Source organism: Chanodichthys erythropterus, chromosome 22 (genome assembly GCF_024489055.1).
Source record: "Chanodichthys erythropterus isolate Z2021 chromosome 22, ASM2448905v1, whole genome shotgun sequence".
NCBI lineage: Eukaryota > Metazoa > Chordata > Actinopteri > Cypriniformes > Xenocyprididae > Chanodichthys > Chanodichthys erythropterus.
Window position 1 is genome coordinate 27,769,790 of NC_090242.1, and position 19,047 is coordinate 27,788,836.

Sequence of the window (19,047 nt, forward strand, 5' to 3'; positions counted from 1 at the left end):
CCTTTCAGATGCAAAATTTATGGGAGGAGAGTATTTAAATGAGTCGCTCAACACGATTTACTAATGTTTGTGCTAGTCAATTTACTGGTATTTGCGCATTATTTAACACCTAAAAAAGGATGTCTTTACCCATTTTGCGACATGGCTGCAACTGTTGCTGCTATAAGCAGACACCGCAGAGAATATAGAGAGTGTGGTAGAAGGGAGAACTTGCCCAGTTTAGTAAATCTGGCCCCTAGGTGTGTTAAAATTTTAGAGTGAACTAAACTGCTTAGTAACCTTTTCTGTGTATCCAATTTTGACCATGCCAACATAACACCTAAACCCTAAAATGACTGTAAAAATGATTTAAACAGCATTTATGCTTTCAAATCCTCCCAAAAATCGCCTCCAATCCTTTCCACTGTGTGTGCCTCATTGTAACCTCAATTTTTGGCTTTTTTTTTCCTTTTTTTGAAAAGAAGAGCTGAGTCAAAATATTTTTTATAACATTATGCCCAAACATGGTGGATTGAGCGTAACTTGTATTAAACCTGGAATATGAAATGTAAAGTTTAATTTTGCATTCCAATAAAACAATCTCCATAGTGGTCCAGCTTCACAGATCTCAACCTCAAAGGGAGATAACACTGAAAATCTAATTATTCCCACCATTTCCTATAAAAGGAGAAATGTTCTGGGGAATGCATTCCACCAGGCAATGAGATGCTAAGTCCTTCTCTAAAACAGTTGGATAAAGTTAACACAGCCCTGGACCTAATACATGCAATTCAGAGCCTTTTCCAGAGCATTACAAAGAGATCCACCTCAAAGACGTGGAGATGCTCCTTTTGAATTAACCTCAGTCAGGCAGAGGGCCTGGGAAATGGATGGATGACCTTTGCACCCACTTTAGCTTGATTACAGTATTTATCCAAGTGACTGACGACAAACTAATAACTAGAAGAACAGAAATAGTAACAGAAAACCTCAGCAACTCTCCAGTTTATTAGTAACCCTTGTGATGTATCTGTAAATCAGAAACATAACAGAACTGAAGGGATGCTACTAGAAAATGTGAGTCAGTCCCAAAGTCAATACTGTGAAAAACCCACTTTACTCAACTAACTGACTATTAAAAACTCAAACCAAAGGTCATTGCGCATCAGATGTTTAGGGTTTATTCATATTTTTTAATGATCAGGCTAGATAGGAGTTGGAGTGTAGAAGAATCTATTAATGAAAGCGTCACCTTCATAATTCTCATGATGATAAAACCATTTCTAAAGAATACCACTGTTGAATATACACTGCCTAGCCAAAAAAAAAATTGCTTTTTTTGAAGTTGGATTTCAATAGGCAAATACTTAAGAATCTATGAATGGATCATTATTACAGTGATTTTTATGTTTCAGCACCTCTTGATGGAAATAACATCATAACATTTATTTCCATCAAGAGGTGCATCATTTTTTGGTCAAGATCTTGTATTGACAATGCAAGAGGTGAGCACTCTGTAAAGTCTCCTCCAGCACATCCCAAAGACTTACACTGAGGTTAAGGTCAGGCCAGTTCATGTGTGGAAATGATTCTTCATGCTCTATGAACCATACTTTTACAATTTTAAACCTGGTGAATCTTGACATTGTCATCCTGGAATATGGCCATGATGTGTCTTCCTACATGTTTAAGAAATGAAAAGCTACACACTCCATCTTTAAGGATTAAAAGAACCATTGCCAAACATATAACATGCTAGAAACATAATAATCATGTAATAATGATTCATTCATAGATTGTAGTATTTGCCTATTAAAATCCAAACAGCAACTTTTTTTTGGCCGGGCAGTGTATAAGAGTGTTCTTTTTTACTCTTTTCACCAGGTCTGCATTTTATTCTTTAGAGTTTTGGGTGACTTATAACCTGCCTAATGGTGAAGGTGCATCACAGGATGAGCATCAGTCTGTTAAAGGGATAGTACGGTCGTCCACCATAAGCTAGTTATTTGAATTTATAAAATTTTAAATATGGATATTTTTCTTGCAAAAATGCATCACTTTGCTTCAAAAGGTCTTTATTAACCAAGTGGTGCCATATGGATTACTTTTTTAATGGACTGATGCATTGTTTCACAACCATTATAAACCGTGGAGGACTAAGAATATTTTTAAATATATCTCTGATAGTGTTTGTCTGAAAGAAGATAGTCATATACACCCTAGGATGGCTTGAGGGTGAGTAAATCATGGGATAATATTCATTTTTGGGTGAACTAACCCTTTAAGTGGAAACTGAACATTAGTGTCAAAGCACAAGAGGAGACTTTGAAGGACACCAAAACGTGCAAGGGTGACATACACCAGCAGTCTTGCCTCATGAGAGGCATTTATGTCACTCTGTGCATTTGCTAAACTAAACCTCCATTCTGACACATATTTCAGTCAAGTCAGTTCTTTCAGTTCTCGGTCAGGACATGTGAGTGCAGCATATGGATTGTGAAAGACTGGTTTGACATCATCTCCCATGAGGCTCTGATTAAACAAGGAAAGCACTTTATCTTATCTAGCAGCACAAATAAGAATGGCGTATCATGCATCATTTCTCAGAGTGAGACATCTCTCTCTACAACAAACACTATGTTCCATTGGGATTATGTAACACATAAAATGTACACTATACAGACACATAAAACTTGGGAAATAACACTGAGTGATCCAACTGAATGATGATTTCCTACCGGATAATCCATTGGCAGACTCTAGGTGGTCTGTCAGGCTGTGCTGATCTGCTGCACTCCTCCATAAGAAACCAAGCCATGCAATGTACATACAGTGTCTGGCAAATCTCAACAGATCCATGCTAAACTTAAAACAGAGAGAGAGAGAGAGCATTCAAAAAAACAGTACTGATCTGCTGTTCAGGAACACATTATGAAATATTCTGACATAAAAACGAATGTTGGCTATTACAGCTAGTCGTTTTAACATTTATTCCTTTCATATCTATTTTTAGGTTACTAGTATTTATTTTAAAAGCTAGTAAGTAATCCAAAAGTAACTAGCAGTCTTTTTTTTTTTCTTGAAATTTACTACTACTAACTATTAAGCGCCAGTTATTATTCAAATAGTCACTGTAGTGACAAGTAGGCCTAACTATTCTATTGAATCTGTGGTAATTGTAATTTGTATGTGTTTTGGATATCAATTAGTCACTTCCAACTCATATGTATTTCAAATATTGATAGTACCTATTCCAGGTTTACTTGTAGTTATAGTATATATTCATGTGTGCCACAGTTATAACTGGTAAAATTTTGGATTCAATTTATTTTAAGGTGCCCATGTTACAATGTAACTGTGTATATCGAAGTACTGAGTAATAATAATGAACTTTACATACTTACTATACGGTTAAGGTTAGGATTAAGGCATGGTTTAGGGTTAGATGCATGTAATTTATAGTAGTTATTAAAGTAACGGTAACACTTTACAATAAGGTTCATTAGTTAAACATTAGTTAATAAATTAACCATGAGCAATAAATTTTTACTGTATTTATTAATCTTCATTAACATTAGTTAATGAAAACACAGCTGTATTAATAAGTGCAGTTCATGATTAGTTCTTGTTAACTAATGAACCTTAATGTAAAGTGTTACCAAAGTAACTATATGTAATGTGTAACAAGGAAGGACACTGTAAAATAAAGTGTCAGCAAAATTTCTTATTGCAATAGTTACCATTCTTATACTTGTCAAATGTAACGACAATAGTAACAAATACATACTAATAAATTGGTTTTATAGTGTCTTTTCAATCTAGTAAGGCAGTAAAGTTGGATTAGATACTAGTACCTGTTTGAATGTTTACAAGTAACTGAAGAATAGGCCTACATACTAATGTTAAACCAGTAAAAGTAGAATAACCACTAATAATTGTAATACATCCATTCAATAAAGAATAAAGTCAGTATAGTCTCTAATGAAAAGTCACTTGACTTCACTTCACCTGAAGATACTTGACTCCTGGATTACTCAGTAGCCTATTTAAAAAAATAAGTACAAGTGACATAAACATAGAAACTTGTTTGTTTAAATGTTACCGTATGTTGCTATATGGCTATAGTTACTGTATATTTGGAGTGTACTGTATGTACATATCACATTTGTTTTGATATATAAAAAATAGCGGCAAATGCGCCTCCTGATAAGATCAAGTTACGCCTTTGTGTATTTTGCCGCTTGTCTCATGTCAGACGGCATATGAAATAAGCAAAAAAAGTAACATGGGCGCTTTTAAGTCGTCTTCGTGATGCAAATGCTCATGCAGCCTATAACTACTCACACTCATCGTTTTATTGTTTTAAAATGTCAGATTACCTGTCAAAATCCGAAGGTTGGTAACTGCTGCTTGAGTCGCTTGTGAAAATCAGATGTAAAAGTTTCGTTTGATCTGACTAACATCCATTAGGTAACCGATATCTGTGTGATGTAGTTTTAACTCAGATGAGAAAATGTTGTCGTTTTAACGGCCCAGCAAGTTTAAACAACACTTCAAATATGTTATACATTCATTTTCCACATCTCCCCTCGCAGTCTGTGCAATAACACCACCCACCCCGTCAATAATATCAAATATATTGTCAAAAATATTTGTCCATCACTCGTTAATACGTGCTTCGAACAAAACGTCCAAAATGAAGAAAGAGTTGTCCTCCAAATGTATGACACAAAAGTATGTCCCGGCTATATATCAAATTTCGAGGTTCATTACATTGTTTCCAAGTCCTCTGTCCTGTTATCCAAAACCCATCGGTGTTAAGAATCCGTTTGGTGTTGCTTTTGGAGGATGTCTAATGGTAAAGCAAATAGTTTCTTGGGATATAAATTGTCGGGTTTTGAGGTTTGGTATCAAAAACAGAAATAGACAGCCATCTAGTGGTGTGATCCTGAACCATGCAGTTAAAAATGAAGAAACCACTCCCAGTTTTCTTGTCTGTTTACCAATACTCAGTTTGATGTGTTGAAATGTGACGCATCAGTTTAGCCCAAGACTAAAATTATTTGTAGTAAAAATAATCTATCTATAGTTGTTAAGACTTAGTGTGTTACCTGAATTCAAACTTTAAAATATTTAAGTTCAGTTTACTCTAATGATTGACTAAACCAACACTAAAATATAAGTGAATTTAAAGAATGTTCACCCAAAAATGAAAATTCTGTAATTTCTTACTTACCCTCATGCCGTTCCACACCCATAAGTCATTCGTTCATCTTCGGAACACAAATTAAGATATTTTAGTTGAAATCCGATGGCTCCGTGAGGCCTGCATCGCCAGCAATGACATTTCCTCTCTCAAGATCCATTAATGTACTAAAAACTTATTTCAGTTCATGTGAGTTCAGTGGTTTAATATTAATATTATAAAGCGACGAGAATATTTTTGGTGCGCCAAAAAAACAACAAAATAACGACTTATATAGTGATGGCCGATTTCAAAACACTGCTTCAGGAAGCTTCAGAGCGTTATGAATCAGTGTATCGAATCACGATTCGGATCGCATGTCAAACCGCTGAAATCACGTGACTTTGGCGTTCCGAACCGCTGATTCGACACACTGATTCATTTATGCTCTGATGCTTCCTGAAGCAGTGTTTTGAATTCAGCCATCACTATATAAGTCATTATTTTTTATTTTATTTTTGGCGCACAAAAAATATTTTCGTCGATTTATAATATTAATATTAAACCACTGAACTCACATGAACCGATTTAAATATGTTTTTAGTACATTAATGGATCTTGAGAGAGGAAATGTCAATGCTCCCTATGCAGGCCTCACGGAGCCATCGGATTTCAACTAAAATATCTTAATTTGTGTTCCGAAGATTAACGAAGGTCTTACGGGTGTGGAACGGCATGAGGGTGAGTAATTAATGACAGAATTTTCATTTTTGGGTGAACTAACCTTTAACCTTTAACTCAATGTATATGAGTTTACAGTATTATAATATTATAATAAACAATTTATTGGTTTTAAAACTGAAATGGTTTACGGCAACCGGTTGAGTTACCATAACTTAATGAGTTTTACAGTCTGTCTGTCTATCTATATATCTTCCATGCAATGATAAAGTCAACATTTCAAACAATGCATACAAAAAAGTGTTTTTGTTGTTGTTGTTGTTTTACTTTGTATGTTTTTTGTTTGTTTTTTAGTGCTTTTTGTTCTTTTTTGAACTTGCATTACAGTCTCCATCCACTTTGATAGTATTTTTCTCCACAAAAGAAGAAAGCCATATGGGTTTGTAACTGCGTGGGAGAATAAATTAAAACAGAAATGTTCGTTTAGGGTAACCTATTCCTTTACATTAGTAACAATAACAGACATTTTGGTGGAAAACTTTTATACAACTAGCTAGCCTATGTTATTTTTTTATTTTTTTTGCACGGGTGAGCAACACCCACGGCTCTGACATGTATGATTCAAGTCGATATTCTCACGGCTCCTCAGGTCAGATAGTTTCAACATGAGTTTGAGGTTGTGATGATACGGGATTTCCCTGTGATGCATAAATTCTACACTAAGCTATTATAATCAACGGAGAGTGCACGCGAGCAAACTGGTTGATTTAAGCCGGGAGCGCGCGCGCATGCAGTGTAGACAGACTGTTACGCCCTCTTAAACATTGTCATAGCCACATTTACTTCGGCAAACTTCCTCAAATATGCCGTTAAGCCATTAACTTCCTCTCTCACGTCCTACAGACCTCAGCAACTAACTTCCACAGCAGCGGGATTACGGTCCTCAAGAGCATCTGATATGTTTGGTAAGACATGTTTATTTATTTATTTATTTATAGTCATATATTAGTCCTGTGATATAACGTATAACCTAGCTTGTTAGACAACATTTTATGCGTTTAATTTCTGACTTCGCTTATTAAAGATAAATTATTCAGGTGCAGATTTATAATTCAGAACGTGTGATATTTTGCATAATATTCTGTTCTCGCTTTCGACCGCGGCTCGATGCTTAAGCGGCGAATTGAGTGTTTTAAATCAGAGAGTAGGAATAGGGGCCACTCCCATAGCGTACCGTTGTATACGAATACATATCAATTCAGTATACGCTCATTAATATTAAAACGTGTTTCTGTCTTCGACTTTAAAGGTAATTCATTATGATGCAAAAGATATCCTGCAGTGATGAGTTCATTTCATAGCACTTTTGACCACTTTCAATTAAATTACAGATGAGTTGACACTCTGAAAACACATAAAACAGAGTAGAAATGACTAATTACTGTGACAAATTAATTGAATGGACGTAAAGCAATGTTTTTAGTGTACAATATAGACATTTTTCTGAAAGACTTTTCTGTGAAAGTTTGGTTGTGCATGTTGAAACAACATAACATAGAAAATGAATGGGAAATTATGCAAATTTGAAGAAAAAGGAAAAAAAAAAGAAAAAAAAAAAAAAATGCAGTTGGGTTTTCCAGAGGGAATGAGGAACTGAGAAACATCCTCATTTTAAGCAATCCAACAGAGCCATGCAGAAGTTGGGATATTTATCTATTTCAGAACCATACTATATAGCAGCTTCTATTAGGGAAGTCATATTTGCTTTAGCATATTTTACTAACCAACCACCGTCATTCTAGTTACTGAAGATAATAGAATATCTGTGCGAGGATCTTCTACACTCATCCGTCAGGCTGTTAGGCTGTTATTGTTGATTTCTTAATGTGAAAATACCATTACAAAACAGCTGAATATCTTGAATGACACAAGGGGCTCACTGAGATGCGCTTTTCTGCGGTGAGTCACTGGAAAGACGGTGACTTGCTGTGTCATAAATTGTGGTGACAGTTCCCATGCTCATTTTCACATATTTAAGTGTGCAAATATAGAGGACTAAGTGTGCAATTACAGTCCATCTGACAGTTACACTTTCAGTTTTAACTGAACTGACTGGGGTTTATGATGAAAGACTCTAAATTCTAGGTTCGGTATAGTGTGCAAAGGATGGATAAATGTAACTCACCACTTCTAGTTTAGATTTCATTCTGCAATCTAGTGCAAGTTCTCCTTTTTCTGCCAAAACTTGTAGCCCTTAGGAACGTCTGTTCCTCTGCTGGCTTAGGCCTACACATGATTTGCGTAATTTGGTTCAGTGATAAAGCGCGATAAACTCACACATAATACTTGAACAAATACCATAGACAATATTCAGATTAGTGGTTGACCATTATGGGATTTTCCAATGGTTGAATATTAAAATATTACATTTAGTCAGCTCCTGAACAGTGTTGGGGGTAATGCATTACAAGTAACTTGTAATCAGATTACTTTTTCTAAGTAACCAGTAAAGTAACAACATTACTTTTTCAGTTTACAACAAAATATCAGTTACTTTTTCAAATAAGTAACTTAAGTTACTTTGTTTTCACATTTATTGACTGACAGCTCTCCTGTCCCCATGTTGAGAGAAATAAAGTGCAGAGGAGTTGTGTGCGCGGTGTAAACATGATGGTTATTGTAGTTCTAGACTAAATGTGAACATGCATTTACTTATTTCAATTGCACAAAAACATTTAGTATTCCACAAAAAATTTAATAAAAACTGAAATGCAATCTCAGAATTTTAAGCAAACCTGTAATAATTAACTATATTAAATTACACAAATATACTTTATGTATTTAACCTCACTTTATTGTATTTGCTGCTGACCTTCAATGACCTAATTCAACAATACTAATAAGCAAAAATTACGAAATAAGAGTGTTGAACTTCCTTCTCCCGTATATCCTTCTTTAATCCAGAATGGCAGCACAGTTGAAAGGTTTGTTTGAGCTGCGCCCTCTACTGTACAGTACATACTGTACATAAATTTGCATTTCCTTCAGCCTGAGGCTTATTCATTTCACTTTTGGTGTGAAAGGGCCTTAACATTTGCCCAAAATAGAATTTTTTTGTTGTTATAAAAAACAAACAAGCAAGCCCAGATGAGAAAAAGTAACGCAAAAGTAATGTAACGCATTACTTTTCATAAAAAGTAACTAAGTAACACAATTAGTTACGTTTTTAGAGAGTAACGCAAAATTGTAATGCATTACTTTTAAAAGTAACTTTCCCCGACACTGCTTCTGAATGTCAACATCGATGACTTGAGCAGTACTCCAAATATGAGTTGAGTATAGTAAACCTGGACACAGTGAAAAATGTCAATGGCATTCTACTGCACTTGATTTTCTCCATTTTATATAGCACTGAGCACTTCTGCTAAATATGGGTATAGTGATATGACAATGCTGTGTTGTAAATGACAGGACAGACTCCACCCAGACTGAGCTGTCAGTGCTGTTTCTTTGAGTTCTTGGTTCGCTAACCACATTGGCTAACGCCTTGCAGAGGAGGGCAGGGCTCAGAGTATTTCTCTCTCTGAGCGTCTCTGGAGATTGGGCAGAGTCCGACTCACTCCTTTCTCCTGGGGTCAAACATCTGCCAGACTCTTGGAATAAGTGAGAAAGAAAGAGAGAACTGAGAGTTTTTGGTCGTAACTCCACAGCTCTCAGTTTCTTGTTGATGTGCGAGGACACAAATCATTCTCAAAATTGCTACAAGCAAAATGGCCTGCATGTCATGATCAAACTATTGAGAAACCAGCTTATCATGAAACAAAAATTTTAATTAATAACATGAAAACAGCTGTTGAATGATTTTAGAAAGTTTTTTTGCTGACAGTACTTCTCACTGGGCTCTTGTGTAACGGGTAAAACTCGTCAGTAAATCTACTTTCCAGCTCCTTTTTCCACAAAAACAGCAATTACCCATGTTCCCCTTGCACAGAATTTCCGAAATGCTGAATAACTATAAATATGTGTATTCAATCAGTCACATCAAATGTCGACAGCATAAACCGAAACCTGTTTCTAAGTTTTCCAGCATGTACATGTTTATAAAATTTCACTTTACGTGTCACATTTTCTACAGAAAGCCAATTGACTCATGACCCAAATTGGTCATATTTCCATTGTATATGACCCAAAAGGAGGGTAAAAAGAAAAATATATTGTTTTTGTGCATTTCTGAGGAGATGAATGCGTATAATCCCATCAAGTGTGAATTTATCTGTGTTATATACATAGCTTACTGATAGAACTGCAAGTGGAAGTAGAAGGAACTGGAGGAGGCTGACTGTGTATTCAAAACATTGTTTCATAAAGGCCCAAATGACCTCAACACGCTGTGCATTTGCATGAAGTAACAATTAGATGTTCTCGTAACCTTTTTCCTTTGTCCCTCTCTTTGCATGTTTGTAAATGTTTTTTTCCACCAATGCATTCATACATCCTCACTTTCTGAAATGTGTATGTTCGCCCATCAAAGATCAAAGATGTTTTTAAAAAAAGTTTTAAATGTTTAAAAGTTTAAGTGAATTTAAAGGGTTTGTTCACCCCAAAATGAAAATTCTGTCATTAATTACTCACCCTCGTGTCATTCCACACCTGTAAGACCTTCGTTTCTTCTTCGGAACACAAATTAAGATATTTTTGATAAAATCTGATGGCTCAGTGAGGCCTGCATTGCCAGCAAGACAATTAAGACTTTAAATGCCTATAAAGGTACTAAATACATATTTAAAACAGTTAACGTGACTACAGTTTTTCAACCTTAATGTTATGAAGCGACGAGATAGCTTTTTGTGAGCCCAAAAAACAACAACAAAATAACGACTTTATTCAACAATATCTAGGGATGGGCGATTCTAAAATACTGCTTCATGAAGCTTAACGAATCTTTTGTTTTGAATCCGTGGTTTAGAGCGCGTATCAAACTGCCAAAGTCACGCCCCCAGTGGTGAACCATTGAAATTTCAAAACACTTATGACGTAACAAAGCCTCGTTTACTGAAATCACGTGACTTTGGCAGTTTGATACACTCCGAACCACTGTTCGAAACAAAATATTCTGTATTTTGAAATCACCCATCACTAGATATTGTTGAATAAAGTCGTTATGTTATTTTTTTTGGCACCCAAAAAGTATTCTCATGGTTGAACCACTGTAGTCACGTGAACTTCACGTTTTAAATACGTCTTTAGTAGCTTTCTGGGAATTGAAAGTGTTAATTGTCTTGCTGGCAATGCAGGCCTCACTGAGCCATTGGATTTTATCAAAAATATCTTAATTTGTGTTCCGAAGATGAACGAAGGTCTTACGGGTGTGAAACGACATTAAGGTGATTATTTAATGACAGAATTTTCATTTTTGGGTGAACTAATCCTTTAAGGCCTGTTCACACCAAGATGAATATGAGGTGCGAAAATTTGGTGCAATAAACATTTTAATTTGAACGAACAGTTGTTTTTTTGTTAAAAAGCAGATTTTTTTCTTGAATAGAAGAGAAAGAATTGAGTTATTCAAGTTAACTACAACTAAAACTGTAAAAAACATTTTCTTAACTTTAAATAAAATAAACGTTAACTAAAATAAAATATAAAATAATTAAACTCAGCTAGTTGCCAAAGTAGCATTTCTCATTTTCACTATACTAAAGCTAAAACTAAAAAAAAGTTTAAAAACTATATAAAAATGACAAAAAAAAATCGAATTACTAAAACTTTAACTAAAATTAAATTGAAAACAGAAAATACAAGGGGAACTTTGTAGTCCTAAAATCCACTTTTTTGGCAATGACTCAAAGGAGAAAATGACGATAGATGTCAGTCTTGTATGAAGGAGAAAGATTCTGGGAAAATGGCACGTTATATATGGCGCCAGGGGCGGAGCTACTTTTACCGTCTCTAATTCAGCATTTTCTAATCCCCCCCAGATGATGCTACTCCACAAACCACCAACAGAACATAAAAAATATCAAAAATAAAGATAGTTTTTAAAACATCGCCAAGTAAAACGCGTTTATAAAGAAATGTCTCTTTAGGACCACAACAAACGGGACACTTTTCAGACGCGCATTCCGACTTCCTCAGCTCCAGGCGCAAGTCAAACGAGCGCGGAAAAGGTAGCTTCAGTTGAACAACAGTGAACTGCGGTCAGATGAGATGTTATCAGGCTATGTCAGTAAAACTCCAATCAGCCGTAGCCTATAGCCTACTGTGCTCGAGGCGCGAACTCAAGAATTGCTCGCGCAAACGCGGGGCGCGCGCTGCATATAACTTTAATTAAAGCTTAACTAAAGCGCAAAAGAAGCTACGGGCAAGCACCGTCGTTATTCTGTTGTAAATTAAGTCATGAAATTACCAAACATGCGATTAAAGCTGCCTCAAAACTGTGCATGTAGTTATTGACATGTTTTAAAGCTATTGTTATCCAATTTGTTGGCCTTAAAACGTCTTAAAATGCATATATGTACACCAAGGAAATCAAAATGTTCTCGGGGGAGCATGCCCCCGAACCCCCCTAGCATAATACATTTTGTAACCTCAGTAATTATGAAACCCTGTGTATGGCCTGCTTCTTTTCTATTGAACGAAATCAAAGGTAAACGTGTATTTCTCCAGTTGTGCGCGCTTTGGGACTAAACTTTGTATGCACTGTGTGATCAATGTGTGAAAATAAATGGGAGCAAAAATGCGATTGAATGTAAAGGTTTGTGTCTCGTTGTTCTATTCAAAAAAATCAATAACTACCGATTGATTGGCATTTTATCTATCTATCTATCTATCTATCTATCTATCTATCTATCTATCTATCTATCTATCTATCTATCTATCTATCTATCTATCTATCTATCTATCTATCTATCCATCTATCTATATAATTTGCATTAAAACAATTTGGAGGGAGGACCCACCCACATTGTTTTTGCTTCCGACGCCCATGGATCATCTCTTATAACACAGACATACGAATTTCTTTTCGACTGGAGATGTTTCTTTCTTTTAGGTAGCCTACAATTATTCGCGGTGTTCATTTTTGAGACGCGCACCCTGTTTTTTATTTATTTTATTTAACAAAAGTACAAGGTTTTGTTGTTATTGTGAGCATACACGAATAAAAGTAGTCGACCATTTGTAGGCTTGACGAAAGACTTGAGGAAAAAATCCATCAGAACGCGCCGGCGCGTTCGTCGGCCAGATGGATAAAAATAGCCAATTTAGTTTCATATTTATATTTAAACATTAGGCTATAGATCCTATATTATTTGTTAAATTTCACCTATGTTGATTATGAAAAGTGAATAGCATGACGGATGCGCACTGTCGGGAGACATGCAGCTGGTCAGACATGAGTTTGTCCACTTCATTAAGTTTTGTCTTATAGTAAGCCTTTCTTTAAAGTGAATTTCGTTTTGTAGAAATTGTATCTTAATTTCAATCACTGTTTCATCAACCAATTGCCTATATTTAATAAATAGGAAGAAAACCAAAAACGTCGGGTGGCATGTAGCCTATTTAAGTGCGTAACAAACGAACATGTTTCTGTGGCCTTTGAATAAGTCTGAAGTAATATTCTGTTTTTAATGAATTTCTTAAATAAATAAATATAAATTAATTCGATGAATCCGAACGTATGTTTACATGAACGCTAAATAAAGTGATCGGGTTAATGTGTGAGCGTTTGTCACAAGTTTTAAATCAGTATTGATTTTTTTTTTTTTTTAATCGCAAGATGACTTTTTTGTTATTTTTATTTATCCATATAGCTGCCTGTTACCATGCCAGGTTATTTCCAAATTATTATAATTTTTTTAATCGGTTGGTGCTGTTGGTTCAGGTTGTAACTGCAGTTTTGTCTTGTTCTTATCTCGTAGATTTACTTGAATTGATATTGTCACGTAATATTATATTAAATAACGTAATTTGAACGTGCCATACCTTGACTTTTTGTGAACGGACGCCACTTAGGGACGGTCCATCATTTTTTCCCCTCCCAAATTAAGCCAGTTGAAAAACACGGGATTGGCCCACCAACACTTTTAGAGGCCCACCCACCATCTACTTTCTGCCTCCGCCACTGTATGGCGCGTTCCCGCCCCTGATTGACACAGTTGAACGCCATTTGACACTGCGATGCAATGATGTTTTGTCAGTTGGGCTTTAGTATTCTAGTAAAAAGGTGTTTCTCTATAGTGTAATCGATGACGCAACGTTGAGAGACCGATATCGAGAGGGAACTATAATAGTATCATAAGCCGCTCTTTTGTCTCTCTACTCTTTTATTTGGTGTTGTATGATAAACACCATAGCGAATACAAAAGTCTGAATGACTGTTTGAAAACAGGTAAATATTATTTGACTTCCATTCTCTGGACCAAATTTTTGTGCCAAACATTCATGTTGGTGTGATCATGACAACATTATAATGTACAGTATAAAAATATTAACATTAATTTTGAGGTTCGCAAAAGATGAAGTCTGTCTGAATACTCGATTCTGAGTGTGCATTAAAACCGTTTAATGCACAGGTAGTTCCAAGTCACTTTAATCACCATTCTATATTATGTGCTGCTTTCATTGAAGCGCACACACAGTAATATTCTAATCACCTGTCCTTCCATCTCTGGCCATCTAAACAGTGTGTCACATTGTCCTCTAACAGAGAGCGATGTCTCTTTTTCTGCAGACTGTTGAAGTGGAGTGGTCACCTTTCTATCATGCAGAGCATCAAGTGTGTGGTGGTGGGGGATGGAGCAGTGGGAAAAACCTGCCTGCTCATCTCGTACACGACTGGCGCGTTCCCCAAAGAGTACATTCCCACCGTGTTCGACAACTACAGCTCCCAAGTCAGCGTGGACAACCGCACCATCAGCCTCAATCTGTGGGACACAGCGGGCCAGGAAGAGTATGACCGCCTTCGCACGCTGTCCTACCCTCAGACCAACGTCTTCATCATCTGCTTCTCCATCTCCAGCCCCCCGTCCTATGAGAACGTCAAGCACAAGTGGCATCCAGAGGTGACGCACCACTGTCCCAGCGTGCCCATCCTGCTGGTGGGGACCAAGAGCGATCTCCGCAATGACGCGGATGTGCTGAAGAAGCTAAAGGAGCAGAACCAGGCGCCCATCTCGCAACAGCAGGGTCACGCTCTGGCTCGCCAAATCCAAGCCGTCAAGTACATGGAGTGCTCGGCACTCAGCCAGGACGGCATCAAGGACGTGTTTGCAGACGCAGTGCGTGCCTTCCTCAGTCCTCAGCCTGTGGCTTCCAAGAAGCACTGTATACTCCTCTGAAAATATAGAGAGCATAGAGGTATTTTAAATGAATTACACACAGGAATGCATAGAAATTGTGGGAATGTTATTGAATGTTTGGAGTAATAGGTTTTCAGTCAACGGTGACCAAGAAACACAGCTTAATCTGTGAAATTAGAGAAATACAAGATCAACTAAAGTATCAAGTTTTACACTGTATTGAGATCCCTACTGAAGAGTCCTTTTTTTTTTTTTCATAAAAGGTTTTTTTTTTGCTTGTAAGCAAATACTTGGTTTTAAGGGGTGGGGGATCATAAGACCACTAAACAGTTTGATACCATTTCATGGTATCTCAGGAATACATAAAACAATATACAGGAACTAAACACTTAAATATATGTCAGTGTAAATGGGTTTTAGTTCCTTTTTAATGTTTGGAGACTATTAATGTTGGTTAATGAAGTTTTTTGTCTTTTATTATTAACAAAAACACAATCTGAGAATATATATATATATATATATAGTACTAATTATAGTTTTTATGCCTAAGGCATTTGTTCTATGATTGGGGTGTCCTTGAGGACAGGCCTTTTGTATCCTTAGTGACATTATCTATAATATTGTATGAGCCGTTCACACAGAATGCGTTCTCGCTTTTAAAAACACGAGGCATAGCTGAATGTAAAAGAAAGCAGGGTTACGCTTTTAAAAGTTGAACTTCCTTTGACATGGCATCTTTAAAACACGGCGCTTGTGCGCGAGATGCTGTAACAGCAAAAACTGTAAGTGCACCAGTGCCTGCCCAAGTATTTTTCCGTAATGGCTTTTAAAAAAGTATTCATTAAAAAATAAGAAGCCATGAACCAAACCAACTAGCAACAACATTACAAACTTTGATTTGAAGCAAAAAATGATTTGAAAATCAATGGCTTTAATGGCGGGAAAGAACTACAATCCCATGAAGCATTGCAAATGATGTAATCAAATTTAAAGAGACGGCGGATAAATATAAAACTACTGATATAAAGATGTTGATTGTGTACATAGAAACAACATATTTTGCATTTATTGAAAAATATGCATATATGTACAAATATTGAAGTATTTTTAGAGCGTATAAGGAAGATTGACTATCATGTCATTCGCAGTTCTTCATGGGTGGTGTAGGTTTGATGTCAAAGCCCCGCCCCCTGGTTCCCTCGAGATTTTCCTATGGGGTTTTATAATTGGGTTTTTCAATTTATGAGTAAAATAAAGCCTGTGGTAAACAATTTGACGATACTTTGACGTTTTGTTCTACAAGAAGATTCTCTGATTGGTGGAGATTTCTTTGCAGAATCAAGGGTAATGTAATTCCAGGATTATTTAAAAAGTTTTGTTGGCTTCAACAAAAGCATACACCATTGATTAACACCTCGCAGATCAAAGTAGGTCTGCCTTTAATGAAGTTATCATTCAAACTCAATTCCCCTATGGAGAAAATCAATGGGATGTTTACTTCCAGAGCCCTACTGTTCAAACGCGTTCTGTGTGAAGCGGCTCCTTAGACATACCTGATCTTGTATGTGTGATGATGAGAGGGGTGTTGCCTGGAAGCTTGACGGCTTTACTTCCTTGTGAAGTGGAAACTGTCTGGCAGACCCTTCAGGAAACAGAGGTCCCAGCATGCTATGCGTCACATTCGACTCTTCATTCTTTTCTTCCTCAGCGCTCCAGGGTGGGGCTTCGGAACCTTATTAGAAAACAAGGCACTTTCTTCACTTGGTGACTGATTTGGGAACAGCTTGTGTTGTTTTAAATAGCACAATCCTAAATGAGCCATTAACGTAAAGGAAGGAAGCTTTCAGTTGGCCAAAGATTCAGTTCAGCTCGTAGATTTCAAGGCTCAGGGATTCATCAACAAACTCTAAATGATGTGTTTGGTTGAGATGAATGTGTAACTTTACAGTGCCTTTCTGTTATGGAGCTTATGTGTAAGACTGTTTCAAATTTCAAAGCCAAGGGCAAATGTACAATACAACTGTTGGTATTTGAATTTCAACTATAAAATGCTGTGTTTCCATATTTTAAATGTTATGTTTAGCCCATTAGGATTAGATGAAATGTTAGCTGAAAGTCAAGAAGGTAATATTGTGGCTCATTAAGGACACATGCTGCTTTCTGAAGAGTGCTTGAGTCTCCTTAAAACATTCACAGCAAAAGGACAAACACTTCATTGTGCATGAATCACATGATGATGTTTAAGTCATAACATGCGTTATGTGTGCTTTTGGCCATTCATGTATGAGAAATCCCACAGTCATGTGAAAGCAATACTTTCCAAAGCATTTAATAATTCAGCTGAGAGTTTTGTGGAAGCTACAGGTCAGTCAGCCTGACGGAACAGGACCCAGAGGAGACCCTCGCAGATACACAGCATCATGTCCCATTAAAGAAATACAAATGTATCTGCATCTCTGACCGTGACTTTGTTTGGCTGACGTGACGATGACGTTCCTCATTCCTCCTGAAAAGAGGAAATCATTTGCACTTCTACGGACTTTTCCAATCCAGAATTTCCATGTCTTGCCTCAACTTCTCAAATAACTCATTTTATTTATTTTTCTCCAGTTTTTAAAAATAACATTTTATCATTTGTCTTATTTGCATTTTTGTTTTACTAAACCAAACAAATACCCTGTGGTATCCTTTAAATATTCAAAGGTCTGTTTTGCCTGTCATTTCCCCATGCCAATTTGACATAAAATATTTATCAATTTGTAATTTATATAACCTATATAATTGCATTTTGGTTCACAATGCATTTTGATTAAAGTTTTGTATCCTAATAAAATCCAAACAGCTTTATTTTAACATCCTACTAGTTTCTGTTTCTATAATAATTTTGCTACATGATATTTAAGAAAGTTTTCAATGCCAGTTTGATATGCAGGCTTGTTGTGTACCTACACTACCATTCAAAAGTTTGGGCTCAGTGAAATGTTTTTGAAATAAGTCTCTCATGCTCACCAAGGCTGCATTTATTTGATCAAAAACACATCAATATTGTAAAATTATTACAGTTTAAAAACTCTTTTCTATATCTAATATATTTTAAAATGTAGTTTCTTACATCCATTACTCCAGTCTTCAGTGTCACATGATCATTCAGAAATCATTCTAATATGATGATTTGATGCTCAAGGGGCTGTTTACACCAATTAAATCACATAAAAACGGAAAACGTTTATGCATTTTGGCCGTTCATTTACACGACAACGGCGTTTTGGTGGTTTCAAAGTGCAAGTTTTTGAAAATGCTACCGTTGTCATCACCGTGTAAACTGCAAAACCACGAATGTACGTGTTATGTGTTTAGTATATCCACCTTATTTTTCAACGCGGAAGTAGGGTGTTTTCTGCGAATGTGCGAGACTTCCGCTTTATTAGCAGCTATAGGGAAATAACGAGAAGAATATCTAAGTACAGTAGGCTAAACTGTAAAAATAAGGTGGATAGGCATGCGCGTTTGGCGCGAGTGCTCCGTAAAAGATTGCGAATGTGCGCAGGCGCGTAGTCTTTACAAAGAGACATCGGCAACTACTTGTCTGGCATGCGTAATACAGCATTTTTAGTCATTTTCGCGGGTAGTTTTGATAACATTGTCAACTTAAAAAAAAAAAACGTATCCATTATCTTGTAAACTTACCCTAAGAAACATTTCTTATTGTTATCAATGTTGAAAAAAGCTGTGCTGCTAAATGTATTTTTATGGAAACTGTGATAAACAAATATTTTGTAATATTATAAATGTCTTTACTGTTACCTTTCATAACTTTAACGCGTCCTTGCTATATAAAACTTTAATTTCTCTACAAAAATCTGATCCCACACTTTTGAATGGTCTTTAACTTTCAAACAACTT

The 19,047-nt window shown here is 36.2% G+C and overlaps 2 protein-coding genes across 5 annotated transcripts in view; one reads left to right on the plus strand and one right to left on the minus strand.

The window, feature by feature from the left end:
• stim1b (stromal interaction molecule 1b) overlaps positions 1-4,853 on the minus strand; it is a 35,931-nt gene extending 31,078 nt beyond the window's left edge. For 2 of the 4 annotated variants that reach the window (XM_067376035.1, XM_067376034.1), the window contains exons 1-2: positions 4,359-4,853; positions 2,718-2,844 (exon numbers count right to left, since the gene is read on the minus strand). In XM_067376035.1, the coding sequence (XP_067232136.1) occupies positions 2,718-2,838 (121 nt within the window). In that variant the 5' untranslated portion in view covers positions 2,839-2,844; positions 4,359-4,853. The remainder of the gene's footprint in view (positions 1-2,717; positions 2,845-4,358) is intronic. The other 2 variants (XM_067376037.1, XM_067376036.1) reach the window with 1 other exon arrangement.
• A 1,809-nt stretch (positions 4,854-6,662) lies between these two features.
• Positions 6,663-15,398, plus strand: rhogb (ras homolog family member Gb). Its single transcript, XM_067377078.1, has 2 exons — positions 6,663-6,810; positions 14,577-15,398. Exon 2 carries the CDS (start codon positions 14,608-14,610, stop codon positions 15,181-15,183), a length of 576 nt encoding a protein of 191 aa, XP_067233179.1. The 5' UTR covers positions 6,663-6,810; positions 14,577-14,607; the 3' UTR covers positions 15,184-15,398.
• Positions 15,399-19,047: the final 3,649 nt, after the last annotated feature.

Bases quoted from the DNA above. Each gene is read 5' to 3' on its own strand.
- rhogb (XM_067377078.1), top strand. From the start codon at position 14,608: ATGCAGAGCATCAAGTGTGTGGTGGTGGGGGATGGAGCAGTGGGAAAA.